The following is a 21,748-nucleotide window of genomic DNA, read 5'->3' on the forward strand; positions in this document are numbered from 1 at the left end:
ACCTTCGTTCTAACTTGACATTTTACAATTTGAATTATTTTGTTTAAATATCTTTGCCTTTTACCTACTACTTAAATGACAGTCAATAAACTTATTCTTTTTCCCTTTTATTAAAAAATTACATTGTTTCTACTTTGTCAAAATACATAATTTCTATATAACATTTTCCCACCCTTGCCTCTACTTTTGTCTGTCTTGGATCTGAAATTACAATACAGAGCCCTAAGCTATAGTTTTTCAGTTATCACCTAATTGGATGAAACACATCCTTTCACAGATTTCTCAGGCAATGTTCGCCAAGTTCTTGTATTGTCTTACTTTGCATGTTGTTGTCGAGAATTCTAATAGCAACCTCATTTAACGGACTCTTCTTGCCTAGAGGCCCCAGGGATATTTTTCCTCTTCATATTGACTAATCCATATCCAATTCCACTCAGACCTTTTATTTCTGGAAACTTTCTTGGTTATACATTTAACTATTAGTTCTGCTCCACTATTTTGTTTTTCTTCTTCAGGGACCCAATTATTCATACATTGGCTCTTCTTTGTGTGTCCTCTGTCGACCACTTTCTTTCTGACCTTTGTACTTACTATTTTCACTCTTGGCCTTTCATGATTTTCTGTAATAAGTTTTCAGTTGAATCTAGTTTTCCTTGAGTGCCTCATAATTTCATCTTGAAGATGACTTTACTTTTATTCCTCATATTCTTTCCTGAGTTCATTCAACTCTTGTTTTCTACCTCCCTAATTTGTTTTGTTTTAGGCCTATCTCTGTTCTGAGTTTTGATATTTCTCATATGAGATGTTTTTTCATGTGTGTGGAAGATTTATTGAAAGGTAAATAATCCTTTTGGAATGTGTTCCAGTCCGCTCATTTAATATTTCATTTATTGGGGGGAAATTTGTATCAGCTGAAATATTTTCTCATTTTAATTTTACAGCTTTATACGATGTACTGTTTTTTGTTCACTTTGCGCTTTTAAAAATGTTTGAAATAATTTTAAACTTCTAAAAATGTTTTCAGTCTTTTTCTTCCATAAGCTTCATAATTTCTTTAAAGTATCCAGAGCAGTTATTTTGTAGAATGCCCCTCAATTTAAGTTTGCCCGATACATCATAATTAGATTCAGACTATGCTTTTCTTGGTTAGTTTTTGCTAACATGTCAGCAAAAAGCGATGCTGTATTCTCGGTGCATCACATCAGAAGGCACGCGATGTTGCCATGTCCCATCACTGGTGGTGCTGATCGTGCTTGGACACGGTGGTGGCTATCGGGTTCCTTCACTGTAGTCACTACTTTCCCCTTGGTAATTAATAACTATTTTTTTGGAAAAATATTTTGAGACTAAGTGCTTTATGTGCTTTTCCTCACAAGCTTTATCCCACTGGTTTTAACATTCACTGATGGTAACTGCCTAGGTCAGTTGTCACTGTGGTGATTTCGAAATAGTGAATTTATAATTTTGTCATTCTGCATTTCATTGTTGGCAAACTGTTCTGGGTAGCTTTTCCTTTTCCCTCATTAATTTAATCATATCAATACATACCAAGTAAAAAGTATGTAAATATATACTCCTAACACCTGACTTAGGTGGAAAGTGCATGCAGTCTGCAGCCTACCCTAAAATGTTTCAACAAAATAACATACACGTACACTCAAGAGCATAACTCAAAGGTGAAAAATATGTTAACAGTTCTTCAGTTGAGGTGAACAGTGTATGGGAGACCATTGTACTATTCTATGACTTATTTGAAAAAAAAATTAAAGTCAGCCTACAGGTTTGATTTACCAGTATTTGAATATATTCAAATTTTATTTCCATTGTCTATAGAAACTGAAACACTAGCATCTGTGCAACAGCCCTCTGAGGCAGAGGAAGCACACCATACACAAATCTTACACACGGAGTAACAGCATCATGTTTGACAAGACTGTCTGTAACCCAGGAAACCAAGCCAGACAAAGCATCCAACTCAAGATGAATGATTCCAATTTTAGGACATGAGTGAACTTATCACTTAGGGAACATATAAATAATAATAAAATGTTACACAGACTTATGAAAGTTCAGAATTTGTCCCAAAGAGTATATATAGACAGGTTCACAATACAGAAACCTATAAATTACAGCACTCTGAGGTCTTAGCAAAGCATACATTATAGATACATTTGCCATATAGTGCAATTTTATTGTGTAAAACATGAATAATAGTGCACTTAATTCCAAGAGTCACATTCAAATATATCAAGAGTACAATTCAAATACCCGCTATTGAAGAAATACATATTCTTTTTATAACTAAGTTGTGCAAGTACAACATTTTTAGTGTTGATGATAGAGCTATAAGTATTCTAAACAACACAACTCAGGGTGTATTTGTGTGGAATAAGCCACCACTCCAAGACAGGTGCATTTTCAGAGGGAAACAGAAGTGCTGGGCAGACACACAGACACAGGCAGTGTTGCACAGCTTGTTTTTATTACAAATCACAAACACAGTTCTCTGTTAGTCACAGACGGTTAGACGGTGGATCTAAAAGGCAGCAAGCTCTCATTGGGGGTTATTTTTCAGGACAGAGTAGTGTCTACAGTCAGCCTCACCGCCCCACCACCTTTCTCTAAGTTAAGCACAAACTGGAGTTTCCACAGTGGTGTTCAAAATCAGGACACTGGGTTCCTCAGAGGGAATTTAGGTAACAAGTCCAGACTTTCTAAAGCCTGGTCAGAGTTTCAGTGGGTCTCCCCGGGCTATTGGTTTAAAAGAAGAAGATGCTGTGGACACTAGATTATAAAGACTGAGTGAAGGTAAAAGCAGTTACTCAGTAAAACAAAAGTCAGAAAACTGAAAATGTAGGAAAATCGGCATTTCATGTCACCTGAGAATAAATAATAATGTGAAATCAGTCTTTTAATGTTTTTCTGTCAAGATGATGACACACATAAAAATACTACCTGGTAATAACCGGCAGCCAGCACTGGGAGGGGGGGCGAGCTGACATGCTGGAGGAGGAGGGGGAACCACTGTCTGGAGGTACAACACGAGCCGGTGTCAGACGTGCTGAATGGCTTCATTCTCCGGTACATCAAAGCTGCCAGAACAGAGGATCGGCTATTCCAAAAATTGCTCGTTTTTGGACTAAGAAATAACTTTCTGATAAAGAGTGCTCAAAATACCCTCGTATGCTTTTCATTCATTAGATCTGGATATGGATAAATACCAAAACTTTTGCCTCAGGTTAAGGTCTTACAAGAAATGAACCCGATAACCCGGGTAAGACTGACAATTAAATAGCTAATTCTGAAACCAGATTAACTACAGGAGTTACATCTTCAAGCAGAATTTTTTCAAATGCAGCAGAGTGTCCCTCTTTTTCACTTCAAGAAGACAACCATTAGCAAAATCTTTTGTTATATTGATGTGTTAATTTAACATAAATATTGTATTAACTGAATGAGATTAAAACCTCACTAAATTTCATCCTTTAAAATGAAAAGCAAGGACCCACGTCACCGCTCTAAATCAGGTTTGAGAGCTCAAAGAAAAGCCTCTGAATTCCCCGTATGGGGTCTCAAATGACTGTCTACTGTCTTCCAAAGTTTCTCCCCAAATCACTTTAAAATCTTGCTTCAGTCTGAATTTTTCTTAGAAGTAAACACATCTATAGGTTGTTTAAACCTGTTAGGTTTTACAATTTATGCTTGTTTTCTTCCCATTAAATAAAATCAAAATGAAAAATTTTGACCAACCAATTAATTACCAAAAAGTCCTACTACTGAAGGTTTCAGCATTTTTATACTGTCAGCCATTTTCTTCTGATAAAAAAAAATCATTAATCTAAATCTGAAGACCTCTGTATTGCAGATAGAGGATTATAGCAATCCTTTGTATTGTTAAGATATTCTTTGTGGGGAGTACTTTTTGGTTCCTAAAAATGTAAACCAACTGCCTTCACTATAAATGAATACAGAAGATGCCTAACATACAAGAGCTTGAATGTGTCTTCCTTGATTATTATTGACTCCTATGAGGCAATTTGCTTGCTCATTAATTCTGCCACTATTCTCTTTAAAGCCACATTTATCAAAGATAACTGTCCAAAATTCATGTTTAACAAGTATTGTCTTATGAGTTTATCCATTGTATGTATTTTCATCCAACAGATGGGTAACTTAGTAATATTACTAAAAACACTCTTCAAGCTACATTGATAATGCACACATTTTTGACAGAGTTCTCAAGTCTGGGGAAACTTTAATATTTACATTATTAGATGACCCTTTTGAAAGTGCATTCATACCGAAGTTCGTTTTTATAGCTAAAATCAGAACTGAGGTTTAGACGTCCTCTGATTATAAATTAATACTGAAATGAAACTCGTCCAAACAACTTAAGACTCCTGTCTCAATAAAAGAAATGAAAAGAAACGGAAATGTCACGCTGTTGCACTCCGGCTTGCATGTCAAATGCGCATCGGGAAGACGGGTGTAAACTGGTGGAGTACAACTTCTCCATGACCAAACCCAGTCGAAACTCCTTCCTATGTTGAAACCCACAGAAGCCCTATGGCCAGTAAATATCACTAGTTGGGGTCACTTTTACAGAATTACTAAAAAAAAACCTCTAGATGTCTAGATGGTTTTCCATATGGGTCCATTAACAGAGAAGGAAAAGGGTGCCTTCTTCATATCTAGTCTTGAGACACAATTAGAAGAAAACAAAAAAGGTCAGCTGCCTGAACAAAGCAGCAAGCAATTTTGTAAAAAAGCGAGGGTGTTTCCCCTTTTAAAAAATATAGACATTTCACATAACACAGATACATATACATATCAAGTTAGTGTATCTCCTCTGCTTCCTGCCTTAGCCTTCTGGGGAGGGCTTTAGTGCCCTGAGATTTATACCTAGAGCCAAGAAAAAAAGGTGAGAATAAAACTGAGCTCACAGGAGAAGGCAGAAAAGTTTACCAAAAGAAAAGTTCTGACTACAAATTGTCATTCAGCCTTTTGCTAGAAGTCTGAGGAAACAGAAAAAAGATAAAGCACAGGCAACTGGAGATAGGAAGAATTTGTCACTTTCTAAGGCTTCTGAATGTAGCCAGAGATTCTGATAGAGTCCGTTTTTAAAAATTACATTTTTAGGTCAATACATAGCTCTAAAGCAGTGTTTAGTTTTGGTATTTTACACTGAAATGGTTATATACAGATGGAGTAGAAATGGTATTAATGATTACTTTTCAACTATCCTTTTAAAGGATAACTAGAATTGATAGTATTTGTTAAAATGAGCAACTCCACAAAACAGAAACATCCATGGAAAACACTGAGCTGCGAGCCTTTCGAGTTGCAGGCATGAACTGGCACAGCAGAAACACAGTCATCGCTGTGTCTCCACCACTGAACCATTGCAGATCTGAAGTCTAACACACAGCTGCGTCAGGTTCCTAAATGTTCGCCTCCACTTGAACTACATTTGCCTCACATGTAATGGTCAAGATAAATTTTCAAAAGGCTTAAATCACCATGAAAGCTGTAACCTTAGTATTAGTAAACTCTTAGAATACTTAAAAATAAAACAAAACACAATAAAATATACACATATGTACATAAACCAGTGCAATAAGAACTTCAGACAAGGGCAGTGCATCTCTGGTTTAAGGAAACCATATTTGTAGCTTAACTAGAACAAATTGACAATTATAAATGATGGTTTAATGTTATATCCAGCATATGATAAAACCTGAAAAACCAACTCAATAGTAACAATACCATATCAGTAACAAATTCCTACTTTATTTCTTTATTGCACATACTTTTAGTGCCTGTTAAATTTACTTGTTAATGTAAATATCAGAGGACTTTACCTGTCGCTCTTGTAAAAATAATTTATCTTGAATAAATATTCAGAATTTCTTTCTTGACAAACCAGAATGAGACAGAATTCAGCTTTGTTAGTCCAAAACTATTTTAAAGAGAATGACAAAAGTATTGGGAATGACACGTTAAACATAAATTCTTGGTTTATCCACCATTTTAGTTTTGAAAAACATTTCTATATTCCAAGTGTTTAAACAGCTGGACTTCTTTGAAACTAACATATTCCTTAAAGAGATTAATCATATCCTTGACTGGTCTGAAGCACTGTCTGGAAAGTGGACGCAAAGGAAAACCTATGATGAAATGGCATATAACACAAATGACGTTACACAGTCACCTGATTCACACAACGTAAATAAAATGACTAGCACCTCCTTCCTGCTCTTTAAGTAAAAAGGCCTAAGAGTCCACATGAAACATGAGTAATTATAATAAGTTTCGTTCATAAAGTATTGAGAAATCCGTTAGATTAGAGGGTTCTCACATCTAAAGCCTTAAGTTCAAGGCTACTGTGTAAAACTGAGCTGAAGGGCAAAAGGAGAGAGAGGAGGGACACGAAGACAGGAAGTTCCTTATGCTGAGTGTGGGGACGTCTTTCAGGGACTCTCCTGCACCCCATCCTCAGTCTCCAGTTCTGCCAACTGCCTCCTAAGGATATTTACTTTTGCTTGTAATTTCTTATTATATTCAATAATGTTAACCATTTCTTCATACGCTTCATCCAAATACTTGGAGGATCTGTTCCAGCGCAGGAAAATACCTGTTGATCCGGGAAAGGAAAACAAAAGAGAGAAAGATACATACAATGGATTAACATTAAAGTTGTGGATAATATATAATTCCACGTATTATTTTTTTCCACAATTCGCTTTTTTAAAAGATTTTATTTATTTCTTTTTAGAGAGAGGGGAAGGGAGGGAGAAAGGGAGGGAGAGAAACATCAATGATGTGCTAGAGAAACATGGATCGGTTGCCTTTCCCACACTCCCAACTGGGGAGCTGGCCCATAACCAAGGCATGTGCCCTGACTGGGAATCAAACCAGCAACCTTTTGGTCCACAGGCTGGCACTCAATCCACTGAGCCACACCAGCCAGGGCACAGTTCACATCTGTGTTTTATTATACTCTAAAATATGTAGGAATCTTGAGGTATTGAAAGAGTACAATTAAATACAAGAAGTCATGATTTAAGAAGTCATGCCCTGGCTGGCATAGCTCAGTGGATTGAGCGCGGGCTGCGAACCAAAGTGTCGCAGGTTCCATTCCCAGTCAGGGTACATGCCTGGGTTGCAGGCCATGACCCCCAGCAACCGTACATTGATGTTTCTCTCTCTCTCTCTCTCTCTCCCCCGCTCCCTTCCCTCTCTAAAAATAAATAAATAAAATCTTTAAAAAAAGAAGTCACGATTTTTATGTATATACTTGCTCATTAATTCTTCACCCCCTGAAAAATTATGAAATGGACCAAAATAATGTTCTCTAATATATTTAGGAAAATAAGCTGACAATTTATAATGGCAAAAACTTTCCAGTTTCTCAACAGAAATCTTTTTTCCACAATTACAGAACTTTATTCAGACCTATAAGACCTCCCACATGTGTGAAATCACTTTTATTGAAAACATGAGTTCCAGTAAAAATGAACCATACAACTTTATTATCTAAAAAAGCCTTCACTTCAGAGCTCTCTCTCCCTGTGACTTAAGAGGCAGTCTTTAAATTATGCAGGAAATTGCTTCTTTACCCAATAAAAATTATTATTTTATTACGGACTAAAAGGAGACATATTCTCCTCTACATAGACCTATGTTAACTCTGTCATCCCAACACACTGGCTTAAAGATATTCAGGTGAAGAGGTACAAAAACTTCCCAGTCTTTCATCATGTCAGTATCCGGCCAGTTCACAAAGGCTTTATGATTCATTAAAATACATTCCATGGACCAAACTGCCATGGGCCCTAAAGAGTCTTTCTATGTATGTCCAAATGTTACTCTCAATCAGAAAGGGAAAACAGAAACACAGCTTAAAGATCAACTGACCTGTGCTGATTTTTCTATTATATAAGCCTGTTTTTAAAATCCTGTACTTCAATATGGGAATTACTTAGCAGTTAACTATGACGTAAATATAAGCAGCAGAGAGAGATTTTAAGGCTAAAAAGTAGTCTCATTATACTCCATTACTGACCATGAGAAGACTTTACCTAACATATAATTTCTTCTAGGTCTAAGTTGAGGGAACGCTGAACATGTATAGAAACTCTGTTCTTAATAGAGTGGTAGGAATCCATTCACATAAAAACAAAATTTCCTCCTATCACTTAATGATGTTTGGTAAAAACTAGTTAAATCATCCTTTGGGTCATCCAACTCCCAAATCTGGCTTTTCTCCCCAGTAAGTTGGTTTCTCATTTCAGTTATTAAGCACGACAGCGGCTTTTACGTCAATGATCCCACAAGTCTTAAACAAGAAGTATAGCTGAAATCTCTCATTTAACAGATTGCTTATTCTGCACCTGTGATTGTCTACAACCATCAGGAGAGGAAGCAAAGAGAAGCCAAAAGTTCCCAAAGCACGAATGCTCAGACTCAGAGCTCCTCGAGACTGTCTGGGGCCACTTCCCCACAATTCTGACAAGGGGTCACCTGGACAGACAAGTTAGAAGCACAAGCTGAGAGGAAGGAAGCAGCTATTGACAGATGTGCCAGAGGAACAAGACATGAGAGCGGACGTCTAGAGAAGTGACAGAACAGACTTGATCTCAAGCCGGGAAAGCAGAGCAAGCTGAGACCCTCTTCCACGTAAAGGGCAAACAGCTCTCCACCCGTGACTTGTCCTAGAGGGCACACCACATCGGGGCCGGGCATGATAGCTGACACCGATGGTAATGCAGTCCAAGCTACCAAACAGCTACCATCCCCGGGTAAGCCTTCTGCCATTTGCTACAGAGATGAATGAAGCCTTCAAAATGATGAAAGAGAAATTAAACGGTATTTCTCCGGTCTTTTTTAATGAATGGCTAATAAATTTTAGATAGATTTTAGCTATTTAAAAAAATAGGCTTTGGTATTTAAGGAAATAAGCTTCAGGAGTCTGAAAAATTAATGTAAGTAAAACACCTTCAAATAGATTTCAAAACTAAGCATGGACTATTGTTCCCCAATGAACAATGGGATGTGTGCATTACTGCGTTGGTAGATGGCACCTGTGCACATTGTAGACCCTAACTAGAACAGCCGCCTCATGAACCCTTCAGGAGCCGTTAGCACAAGAGCCTGTCCTAATGACTGCCTAATAAAGGAAACAGGAACCGTCTTCTAGGAGCTTATGACCTGTTCCTGTCCTACTATCTACCAGCTTTCTTACAGAAAGTAATGTACTTTCCCTCACTCCCATTAGGATGGCCACTACCAAAGGGGGGGAGGGGAACCCAACAAGAAATAACAACTCTTGGCAAGGATGTGAAGAAATCAGAACTCTTGTGCACCGTTGGTGGGACTGTAAAAAAGTACAACCATTACAGAATACAGTGTGAGGGTTCCTCAAAAAATACTGAGAAAGAAATGATTACACACACATCTGAGAGTGAGGCCCACCTTGCCATCTTCAAGTACCAACAAGAGCATGTACTCAGAGGCAGCTGACAGAGCATGTTGGCTGAGGATAAAGAGTTTGTAAGGGATGCACGGCTCACCTTCCCAGAGCTGAAGACTCTGTGGAGCCACCGAAGGCCAGATGACAAGATTGTTGGCTTCAAAGAGAGGGTTGGTGAATTTACTCAGTTCACTGGGCCGATTGACCCAAGACCACAGAGACATCGTTTTCTGCTGTAGCTTCAACTTACATCTGATCAAAGGAAAAAAATTACCTTTAGAGCAGTTCATTTATGACAGTTTCTATCAAATGTTCCTTCTAATAGGATACTTCTCTCTGTATGTCAGAAGGCAGAACACAAGGCTTTTATTAGCAGAATAAAATGTAAAACAAAAATATGTCAGAAAATTCAGCCTTGTAATTGTCGATAACAACAAAAAGAAGACTGCTTTACAACAAGAAGGAAATACCAGAATCTGGTCATGTCAGGTTCAGTGTTAAACATTAAGCCATATAGAAAGGCCTTTTCACATCTGAGATTGTATTTTAATTTAAAAGAATTAAATAGATTAAAAATAAGTATGTATCTTGATATAAATAAAGATTTAATCTATGTTCATATTCAATGAACAGTCTTCATAATAATCCTGAAATTCTGTAACACTGAATTTCTATCATGGAATAAACTGTTAGGGATGAAAAGTAAACTGGCACATTTTAGAAAAAAATAAACTTTTAACAAGAATTGAAAGATAATTTATGGTAAACCTTACATTAACCAAAAATATAATATGCTAAATTTTCACAGGATTCTATTCAAGCTAAAGTTTTACCATAAAATTAGTTTTGTCTCTGAAACTACTTTTACTTATAAGCTTCATGAAAGTTAAGTATGTGAATATTATTATGCCAATAATAAAGAAAATCCACATAATCACAGAACCCATGTGGCACTAGCATTTAATTGCTAGGATAGCAAGTTCCACACTGTGTCCTGAGGAACCAGGCATGGTGAGGACTGGAAACCACTGCACCACTGCTCTGTCCAGCCCCCTGCCCCCAAGCCCATGGCGAGCCAATCCCTGAACTTTTTCAGGCTGAGCCCGCCCCACACAACTTCAGAATCCTTCCCAATCAGCACTATTGGTAGGCTCTACCAAATGGCAATCAGAATGTGAGATAAAATCTATTTGTAATCCCTTTGTTGAATGTAGTTCTCGGGCATAGTAACAGGTACAACACCAAAAAGAGTCCACAGTCAAGTATATTATTTAGATGCCAAGTTAAATATAGACACGTTGCTTTAACAGACAAAGCCTGGAGCAGGAGCAGGAAGACCTGCGCTGTAGCCCTACTTTTGGCGACCAGCTGGCTGTGGCCCTGGACTAGTCATTTAACTTATCTGCATATTGCCCTCCCAACTCTATTGCACTGAATGGAGGGTACAGTTAGGCTACATGTTAAGGCTTCTTGCAGAGGTAAGACACGATGATCCTATGTAAGGAAACTGTAATTTAACATGGTTGCCCAGTTTACTCAAAATTTTTAATTGGTATATGGACTAATTTTAATCTAACAAAACAGTCTTAGGATATGCTCTCACCTAGCATGTCATAGGCTCAAAATAAGCATACACTTCATGTGATTTATACTAAATGTAATCTCCACCATCTTCTAAGCAGCATTAATGTGGAACCAAACCCTGGTCTCTTGTAGGAAGTGGCCAAAAAACTTACATTGAAATGGCCACTATGGGAGCAGTGTACCCACCTTTCGCTTTCATTGTTGCCCAGAAATGTTCCAAATTGTGAGGCATAAGCGTGCTCAAAGAGCATGATGAGGAAATTCTCATTAAATTCAAAAGAACAAGGGAACTGACGAAGTATCTGCCACACACAATCCAAGAAGAGAAGAAATACAGGCGACTCCCACTTCTGCTTACTATTACAATAGGCTGACTGTGCGCAGCGCTGTTGAAACGGGTGACCAGCCTACGAGAAAAGATGAAAATGTGGCAGTCATTTCCTAGTGAGATCCCACATTCTATGAACATTATTTCACGTAGGTGCAGTGAAACTTTTATCAAATGGAACATCGTGTAATTTTGGTAACTGCTGTTTAGAATAATGATTTCTTGGTTCAAAGTAATTTCCAAATACTTCACAAGGTTGTACAGTAAAGACACTGCCATAAGAATCACAAGTGTCCTTAGAATGGCAAATGGAAGAATAATGAACTTCAGTGATGATAAACATTTTTCTAGGTCTGCATTAATCTGGAGCAAAGTCAAAGAACCTAAGCTCTTCAGGTACAAAATGAAGGATGGCTCTCACCTTCTACCTATCCAAAGCATTGTAGACTACTGTAAGCTACGTGAGCCTCACCACTAAATGGAGATAAACATGGGGCTGTAACAGACAAACTTTGTAAGGGCACTCCTGATGCTGTCTTTAGTTGCATGTGGGAAAGGAGTTACCTTCAATCTTTATGAATACCCTTTTATTAGAGAGAAAGCACTCCGTAGTTTCCCTCTTCTCCACAAGAGAACTGGAAGAGCCTGCCATCTACTGACCAAAGGAAATGTAGGAATCATTCGGCTCTGGCCCACTCAGAACCTGAGTACTGACCTTATCCCAAATCATACCGTTTTAGGTATTTCACAGACCTGCTTTACCTTTGGGTCCATCTGTGTGACAAAGATAATACCATGATCATTTTTCAGGGGCTAATGAGATTTTGATGCAATTAAAATGATAACATATAAGTACATCATACTCGTTTGTTTGTTCTATGTTATAAAAACATGGCTGAATAGACTTCCACCATGATTTAGGATGGTCTGACTTAACAAGAGGAAGGTCAGCAGTCCGGCAGGGTAGATATGGTACACACAGCATTAACACACAATAAATCCAAATGTAACTAGGAGGGCCAGAAATTATTTTCTTCAGAGATACTTTCATTTCCAAGATCTATCTAAACATTCATTTTTTAACAACTGTTCATAAATTACACAGTATATGCATTCACAAATTAATCTCTCACATAGGGGATTTCAGTCTACGTTATGAGATCTTTCTTTCGGGGTTGTCATGCAGCCTTAAGTGGCCACAGTGCTGTGTCCTAAGGGCAAACAGATGAATTGGCCAAGGTGCCCTGACTTCAAAGAACTCACTTTATTTTGGTCTAGTTCAGGAAACAATGCACAAAGAGAGTGGACCAATTCTATCTGTGAAGGAGGTTAAGGTTCCCAAGGCTTTAGGAAGGTGAAGACATTTAACTGTATTTTAAAGGATGAGGAGAATTTCACTAGGCTGGGGAAGAAGACAGGATGGAGCTAGACTACAGCAAAAGGTGAACATCAAAAAGCACACGCCTTGTAATTACAGATCCCTACTCCTCCTTCCCTGGTGTTTATGCCTCTTATCTCTAACAAGACTAAGCTCTGGAAGACACACTATGTTTTACATTCTCTGCATTTTCCCTGTGGGTAACAAAGTACCACTAATAAGAGTCAAAGGGAACCAAATGCTAAATGAGCAACATAAGCAAAGATACACACAGAAATTAATAGGCAGTAAATATTACAACCATTTATTGAGAGGAAGATAAACTCACCGTCCCCTAGAGAATGAACATACAATTTAAACATTTTAATTAATCAAAATTTCATACATTATATCCACTTCCACAAACCAAGATCACAGCATCAATGATTAACAGCTCCTCTGCACACAAAATAGCTTTTCTCACCTGCAGCCACTCTCTTTCTATCAGGGCCTCAAAACCACGGATGGTCCTGCTCCTTGGTTCCAAGATGATCTGGGCCAGGGAGGTAACCTGGAGTGTGGAATCAGTTCCTTCTGTTCCATGAATCAGTATGGATGCTCCTTCCCTGATGGGGTAATTCACAGTACAAAGGGGATACTCTCAACATGGTCTACTGAATCTGCTAATACTAAACATTCATTGGTACAAAGTCTTATGTATTCTGCTCTGCCCTATCGAGTTTAGAGTCTAAATAAGGCATATTGAAAAGAGCTTCCTTTGGAAACTTTTAGCTAAAATTTTTCTTCCTTTACAAAAACAAAAAGCAGTCTTTAATATACACAGTAGGCACTTACCTTTTCTGCTTTAATAGTTGATTAAAAGGCTTTCTTCAAACCAGATAAAGAACTAATAATGACTCAATACCAGGAAGACAAACAATCCAATTTAAGAATGGGCAAAGTTCCCTGGCTGGTGTGCTCAGTGGATTGAGCGCTGGCCTGAGAATCAAAGGGTTGCTGGTTCAGTTCCCAGTCAGGGCACGTGCCTGGGTTGCAGGCCAGGTCCCTGGTTGGGGATGTGCGAGAGGCAACTGGTCAATGTAGCTCTCACACATTGATGTTTCTCTCCCTCTCTTTCTCTCTCCCTTCCCATCTTTCTAAAAATAAATAAATAAAATCTTTTTAAAAAAATGGGCAAACGACCTGAATAGACATACAGATGGACATACAGGTGGCCCATAGACATATGAAAAAATGCACAACATCACTAGCCATCAGAGAGATGAAAAATAAAACCACAGTGAAATATCACCTCACACTTGTCTGAATGGCTATCATTAATAAATCAACAAACAACAAGTGCTGGTGAGGACGTGGAGAAATGGGAACCCTAGTGCACTGTTGGTAGGAATGCACAATGGTACAGCCACTGTAATAGTATGAAATTTCCCCAAAAATCTAAAAATGGAACTGCCTTTGACCCAGTGATTCCATTTCTGAGAATATACCCTAAGAATCCTGAGACACCAATTCAAAAGAACTTATGCACCCCAATGTTCATAGCAGCGTTATTTACAATAGCCAAGTGCTGGAAACAGCCTAAGTGCCCATCAGTACATGAATGGATTAAAAAACTGTGGTACATTTACACAATGGACTACTATGTAGCATAAAGGAAGAAGGAATTCCTACCCTTTGGGACAGCATGGATGGAACTGGAGAGTATTATGTCAAGTGAAATAAGCTGGGCAGTGAAAGACAAATAACATATGATCTCACTTATAAGAGGAATCGAATGAACAAAATAAAATAACAAGCATAACAAAACCAAAGACACAGAAACATGGAATAGACTGACAGCTGCCAGAGGGGGGAGCGGGGAATGGTAGAAAGAAGGGGAAGGGAGTAGCCAAAGAACATGTTCAATGAATGACCTGTGGACATGGACAACAGTGTGGGGATTGACTGCGGGAGTGGGGGGTGGGCTGGGTAGAGCAGGACAAAGGGGGAAAAATGGGACAACTGTAATAGAATAAACAAGAATAAAAAAGAGAGAGAGAGAGAGGGAATAAAAAGGAAACCAAGAAGTCAAGTCTCTAATTGCAGCTTTGCTAAAGCCAAACAGAGATCCAAACTTTTTGTGGTTTATAAGTGACAAAAATAGCATATTACCCTCTTGGATTTTTTAAAAAGGCTTTTCTCATCAAACCTAGAAACAAACACTTAAAATTATTTTTCTGTATCTCTCTGACCTCGATTCTACCTTTCACCATCAGCTAGCTGACTGTAAGACGGCTTCAAAACTGGAATGGATCTGGGAAACAAGTCTTGAACCATACTTTGAGAAACATGAAACAGGAAGAAAAAATTTTAAAAAACATTTAAAAAATCAATCTAGAAAGTCAGTGGCAACAATACCATGACACGTGGGAGGTGTCCGGGACCCCATTATTCTACAGAGAACGGGAGGGAGCACAAAAACTCAATGAACTACACAGCTCCCCTGTCCCCCACCTCCTGCCACCTCTTATGTTCAAATGACAGTGAAGAAAACTTTGGAAAAACAAAAGAAAATAAGCTCACCACTTTTTCATAGAAGTTTCATGTTTGCTTATTACTGTTAATTATCTTCCTATGTACATATATACTTTACATAGCTATTAACACAAGGTAATTTCTTATTATTCCCACTTTTATTATACATACTTTCTCATTTTCCTATGCCATCTTTAGAAGTATTGTATTTATGGTTATTAAATATTCTGTTAAGTGATTATCTACAATTTACTTAGTCCTATGGTTGAACATTAAGGTTATTGCCAATTTTTGTGACACTGTACATGATGTACTTAGCTTTTTGTCTGTTGCTGAATTGTTTGAGCTCTTAATTTAAAAATAAGACTCCGTGGTGTTAACTTATGGTTATGTTAACAACCTCATTCTTAGCATGAAATCTAATGAGTAGGCTGGAAAGGGCGTGAGCAAATAGGTTAAGGCTTCTGATATATATCGAATACATATCTTAGTTATCTGTGTTATATTCTAAATTTAATTCAATTACTTAAGGTTGATTTTTACATTTTTAGCAACTAATTATAAGGGCAGATTTTTATAGAGGTATAAGTAACAAGCTAAAATATATATGTATGTGTATATATGTGTATGTATATATCAAAAGGGAAACCAAATATTGGAAAATTACCAAAACCTGCAACTCTCCAAAGAGTGTGAAAGCTCCTGTTTGTTTAAGGTGGCCGGCCCAAACCACACAAGGGTGGAGGTAACAAATACGTTCTGCACGTAGGGCTGCCTAGACCTGCGGCTGAAGACTCGGACAACATGGTGATAAGTGTCTATCACCATTCATGTTTCATGAGAAAGCAGGAGACTCTGTACTTACCATGTAAGGGGAACTCTTTTAAACTTAAGTTAAAAAGAAACAAAATCCTTAATATTATTATCTCATCATTCTGTATTATTCATTTCTTTGCCATATAATGTTAGTCTTTAACTCCCATATTTTATTAGATAAATGAGCTTCATCTAAAATAAAGAATAGTGATGGCCTGGGAATCCTGACATCTTGGTTCTGCCACTGACCTAACCCATGATTTCTCACAACCCATTAAAAATTACATATGTAGTTCCCTAGTTTGGAGGCATCAATAAAACAAATCAAATTCTCAAAGAAAAGTGGCATCCAACTACACGGTGGCATAGCTTATACCTACCTATTGTTTCAGCGGGAATGAATCCCTTCTTAAAAAGGGCGTGCTGAGCGTCCGCAAGAACCTACCCCAGTCCTCTGCCTCTGTTCAAGCCTTCTGCCTCAAGGCTCAAGAATTAGCAACTCTCAACTGACGGAATACACTAAGATCACTTCATATATTTTACATCACTACCATCAGATTTGCTTAACTTGAGATCCTGTTATGTCAGCACACATCAAATAATTTGTAATAAGGTATCTGGGAGATCAGAAAGGATCATTTTACTGGGCAACAAAATTACATACTTCCATTCACTGATATTTCAAAAGTAGGAAGGCAAGTTTGGCCCTCTGAGAAGATACAAGAAAACTCACAGTTTGAGAAAAGGAAAATTGGTAGATTAGTAACTTAAAGATTGTATAAAAAAGTGGGGTTTTGGTACCTAAAAAACTTGTGTCATCAAAGACATATATGTACATGGTTCACAATTCATTCAACAAACTAATTATCAGTTAAATGCCAAACTCTGCACACACATCTTCAATAAATGAATGCTGTTGACTATCTTACATAGTGATTTATACAATGATCTGAACATAAGATATAGAATAGGCACAAACTTTAACATACGGGCATAACTTGTTTTATTGCGCTTCACTTCATTGCACTCTGCAGATACCGCATTTTTAACAAACTGAAGGTAAGGGCCTCTAACAGCAAAGATTACAGCTTGCTGAAGGCTCTGATGGTTAGCATTTTAAATAAAGTATTTTAAAATTAAGGTATATACATTTTTTTTAAAAGAAAGAATGTTATTACATACTTAACAGACTACAGTATAGGTAAACATAACATTTAAATGCATTGGGAAATCAAAAAATTCATGTGAAGTGCTTTACTGAGATACTCGCTTTATTGCAGTGGTCTGGAACCGAACCTACGATATCTCTGAGATGTACATTAGTATATTAACACGTATCTGGATAAAAGCGGAGTCCAGTTAGCAGCGTGCGTCCCATTCTGGAACGCTGAAAGGTACTCTACCTGTCAATACACTGAGCCGCTAGACAGGCGGTTGTCAGAATCTCTTTGATGTGAGTCAGCCAGTTTGAAGACTCCAATTTACTGAGCCATCGGTCCATGTTATGTGTTTGGTCATTACAAGCTTCCACAAGTTTGATTAAGCTATCCTGAAGAATGTGGTACCTTTCAAACACAAGGAAAAGAAAAACAAACAAAAAACAATGAAGGAAGAAACCAAACCAAAAACTCAGCCTCCAATAAATCCAGGTGCAATAGCTCAAAATAGTATAAAAATATTTGCCTTGCTGTATAAAAACTTGAGGATTAAATACTGAAAGATTAATATTTAAACATGATTGTAAAGATGTTTTAAATGCCAGTAATGCCCAGGAAGCTGTTCTTCATCTGAACAGATTAAACCCTGGTCAAAGAGCTGAACTATTTGCGTGCGGGGACGGCTGGAGCACTGTGTTCTGTGGCAAGTCAGACAGAGCGTCGCTGACATCTGCCATCCTCCTCCCGTGGATCCACCTGGTGCTGTCAGTAGGGTGCCCAAAGTCAGCTCAGATCCCACTGTTTTTGTTTTGATTTTTTAAAAGATTTTATTTGTTTACTTTTAGAGAGAAGGGAAGGGAGAATAAGGGAGAGAAACATCAGTGTGTGAGAGAAACATCAATGGGCTGCCTCTCACACACCCACTACTGGGGACCTGGCCTGTAACCCAGGCATGTGCCCTGACTAGGAATCAAACTGGAGACCTTTGGGTTTGCAGGCCTGGGCCCAATCCACTAAGCCACACCAGCCAGTGCCAGATCCCATTGTTTTATTAGCTCTGACTCCCACCCACCTACCCAGAAGCACTGAGAAACCAGTAACTGCAAGCATACACAGGAGATGATCTAGGTGGAGGAAACAGGGTGTGAGAATAGGTGGGAATGGGGAAAGTTAAATGTCTAAAGTCTTCTGACTTAGGAAAATATACTTATGTGTAGCATATCTGTTTAGGCTTGGTGACCACTGATCTACAAGTAGAGGAACAGATCTTGTGGTGATAAAATTTCAGAGCTGACTTAGAGAAACGGTGCTATTTGACTAAAACTCACCTGTGGGCATCCAAGGTAAGTTTTCTGCTTACAAAACCAAATGATAGGATAGCCAGTCAATTTTGGACTCTAAGTTAATGCATCGACTGGTAATTTCTAAACAGCTAAGAGTTTGCTCACTCTAATTAGCTTCGAATAGAGTCCACCACTGTTTCCAAAATCTTTTACCTCTCAATGGACTTATGAATCCGCCTCCACTGGGGATAATGAGCTTCTTGTTCAAAACCACCTCCTTTGGCTCTAGCTTGCTGAGCTACATTAAGAGATCGGGTATCGATGATGTAGCCGCGCTTTCCTGCCCTGAGGGTGGCATTTATCAGCTTCTCATCTTCTTTGCACCGTCTACCATTTGTGCCAGTCAGTGGCTGACCACTTCGCATAATTACCTAGAATCACAATACAGTTTAAAACTTCATAGTAGCTGTTTTTAAAGTTTTTGAAAACAAATGAATTAGCTAGATTAAGAGTATTTTAAAAACAATGGTGTGACAGTTTGGAGATGGAGCGATCCTAAAATAAGGACACATTTCTGCGTATTGACAAAGCTAATAATTGTAAAACAAAAATAAGCCTTGCACTTTCAAATGACTTTTCTTCCCACTATCTCAAAATACTTTTACATAATAAATCATAGTGCAAGTTACTGTATTCTATCTGTAAAAAGTCTCCTAATCTCTTGGCTGCATCCCCCACCTGACTTCCTCTTTATTGTATTTATTGTAATTTATTGTATTCCTCTTTAAGATCAGATATTACATAGCAAAATATAACCAAAGACACTGAAATAGGGGATAGTCTGACAGTGACCAGACGGGAGAGAAGAGGGAATTTCAGGGGGGAATGGGTAGGGTTTACAGGAACAAATTTGGAGGACACATGGACAAAAACTAGGGGCGGGGGGTAATGGGGGGAAGGGGGGAGGGTTGGGTGGGTGGGCTGGAATGGGAGTAGGGGGGAGAAAACTGTACTTGAACAATGATTAAAATTAAAAACAAAAGATCAGATATTACAATTCATTAGTCAATGAATAATTATCTAGTTGATCTAGCCCTGTAATAAAGAGAATAATAATAACCTATGTACCAATAAACTTTGGCCTCAATTACATAAGCTTAGGGTTGGCCAAAATTATAAAGAAAAAGACACCAATGGCAATATTTTAAAAAGTTTATCCATTATTCTTGTTTTGGGAATTGTTGGGAACCACCCTACCTAGTTTCAGAAGCTATAGCCCCCCATGGCTAAGGCTGAGTAAAAAGACCTCGGGGCCATAAGCCACTAAGGAGACAAAGCTTATCCTCCTGGTATGGACACAGCCTCTGCCCCCTTTACTTCACCCTGCTTGGCCCCAGGCAGATGACTGGTTAGCCAATGATGGGTAAGATTCCTCAGGGGAGGGACGACCTAAGACAGACATGGTCATGAAGGGGCCATCAGGGAAGGGCTTAGGGGACTATAGAAAAAGGGGGTGATGGACCCTCACCCCTTATCTTTGACATAGCCTCATTCTATCTGTAAAAAGTCTCCTAATCTCTTGGCTGCATCCCCTATCTGACTTGAGCCTAAAATGCCGGAGGTGGGTGTGGCCCTGTGCTAGAAAGGGCGGTTTCCTGGAGTGATCAGGCCTAAGAAAGAATGTATAAAATCCTGTGAAACCTGCTTTGCTAAGAATGGCCTCAATTTAAATGATAAGGGTCCAAGCCTAAAATGACTTTGTTCCCCAGTTTCATGGACCTTTGGTTATCTGACCCTGACTCTGATAAGCCCTCATAGCTCTTTGAATGTTATCTATTGTTGATCATTACTGCCTGACAATGATTGATGAGCTTTATGCCCTGTACTCCTATGCAAAGTAAACCCAATAAAAGCCCACTGAGGAACAGGCTCAAGGCCCTTCTCCTTTGAGAGATTGGCCACCTTTCCTTCTCAAGCAGATCATGTCTTGGTAGAATTATTCTTATCCATGACAAAAGCTCTGCTGGATAAAGCTCCACTACAGGGAATCATTTTCACTATCTTGAAAGCTGCTTGTTATTAATTATTCTCCAGTGGACTTCTTTCATCCTTTTCAGTATTCTAATTCTTAACCACTTGTTTCCAAATACTACCAACTATACATTTTGAAAGGTTTTCTTTTGAAACTTTCCTCAGGAAATCAATAACTATTATACTGATCTCTTCCCTGGTGAATGGCTTAGGGTTGTTTTTTTTTAATTTTTTTTATTGTATTTCTTTTACATTACCTTTTGTCCCCTTATACCTCCTCCCCGCAGCAATCACCACACTGTTGTCCATGTCCACAAGTCCTTTTTCCTTTTTGCTCAATCCCTTCACCCCCTAACTATCTCCCACTAGCTGTCATCCTGCTCTCCACCTATGAGTCTGTCCCCATTTTCCTTGTTAGTTCAGTTTGTTCATTAGATTCCACATATGAGTGGAATCATATGGTATTTGTCTTTCTCTGACTGGCTTATTTCACTTAGCATAATGTTCTCCAGGCTTAGAATTATTTCAACTCAATTCCATAGTATATTCTGTGATCTTAACTACCTTGAAATTTAACATGATCAGCAAAGATCATCCAGAGGATGATAACTCTCAGATGGCACTTACCATGTAAATGGACTCAGTGCACGAGCATATTTAACATCAATTATTAAAATACTTTACAATGAACTCTAGTTAAAACAGATATACTGCCGAGCAAGGAAACAGGTGGCCTGATGCCAAAGTAGCAAATTTTTAGAAATCTTTTTATCCTAAATAGATGTCCATGTTTGACTTAATATTACGGGGAAAAAATTGAAAGATGGCTATAATTTATCCTCTAATTTACTGTTGGTCTCAAAATGAAGTAGAGTTTATTGATTGAGAGAAAACAAGAGGAGAGAACCGGAGTTTAGAAAATATTTGGGAAGCACATACACAGCGAGCACTTGCCTATTCAATTCCTGATGCCTGTGTTTACTTAAGTCATGACTAATGACAGGTGTCACTCTTCTCCTTTTGAAGATAAAAACATCTGCTCAATTTATCTTTCATAGAAAAATTTTTAATGATTTTAATAAAGTATCTTATCATCATTCTGGTCAGAAATATGTATTCTCTGCCTGAGTGTTATTTTAAGTGGCACATGAACATTGGTTCCCTTTGTACTGGGTCCTGAGGCTG

The 21,748-nt window shown here is 38.2% G+C and overlaps 1 protein-coding gene across 1 annotated transcript in view; it reads right to left on the reverse strand.

Annotated features, from left to right (window-relative positions):
• Positions 1-1,796: 1,796 nt before the first annotated feature.
• The window catches only part of MTMR9 (myotubularin related protein 9), a 35,016-nt gene continuing 15,064 nt past the window's right edge, over positions 1,797-21,748 (reverse strand). The window contains exons 5-10 of the mRNA XM_028520794.2: positions 18,746-18,963; positions 17,496-17,657; positions 13,226-13,367; positions 11,243-11,463; positions 9,573-9,724; positions 1,797-6,634 (exon numbers count right to left, since the gene is read on the reverse strand). Coding sequence (XP_028376595.1) covers positions 6,471-6,634; positions 9,573-9,724; positions 11,243-11,463; positions 13,226-13,367; positions 17,496-17,657; positions 18,746-18,963 — 1,059 coding nt within the window. The 3' untranslated portion in view covers positions 1,797-6,470. The remainder of the gene's footprint in view (positions 6,635-9,572; positions 9,725-11,242; positions 11,464-13,225; positions 13,368-17,495; positions 17,658-18,745; positions 18,964-21,748) is intronic.

Source organism: Phyllostomus discolor, chromosome 8, assembly GCF_004126475.2.
Source record: "Phyllostomus discolor isolate MPI-MPIP mPhyDis1 chromosome 8, mPhyDis1.pri.v3, whole genome shotgun sequence".
Lineage (NCBI taxonomy): Eukaryota > Metazoa > Chordata > Mammalia > Chiroptera > Phyllostomidae > Phyllostomus > Phyllostomus discolor.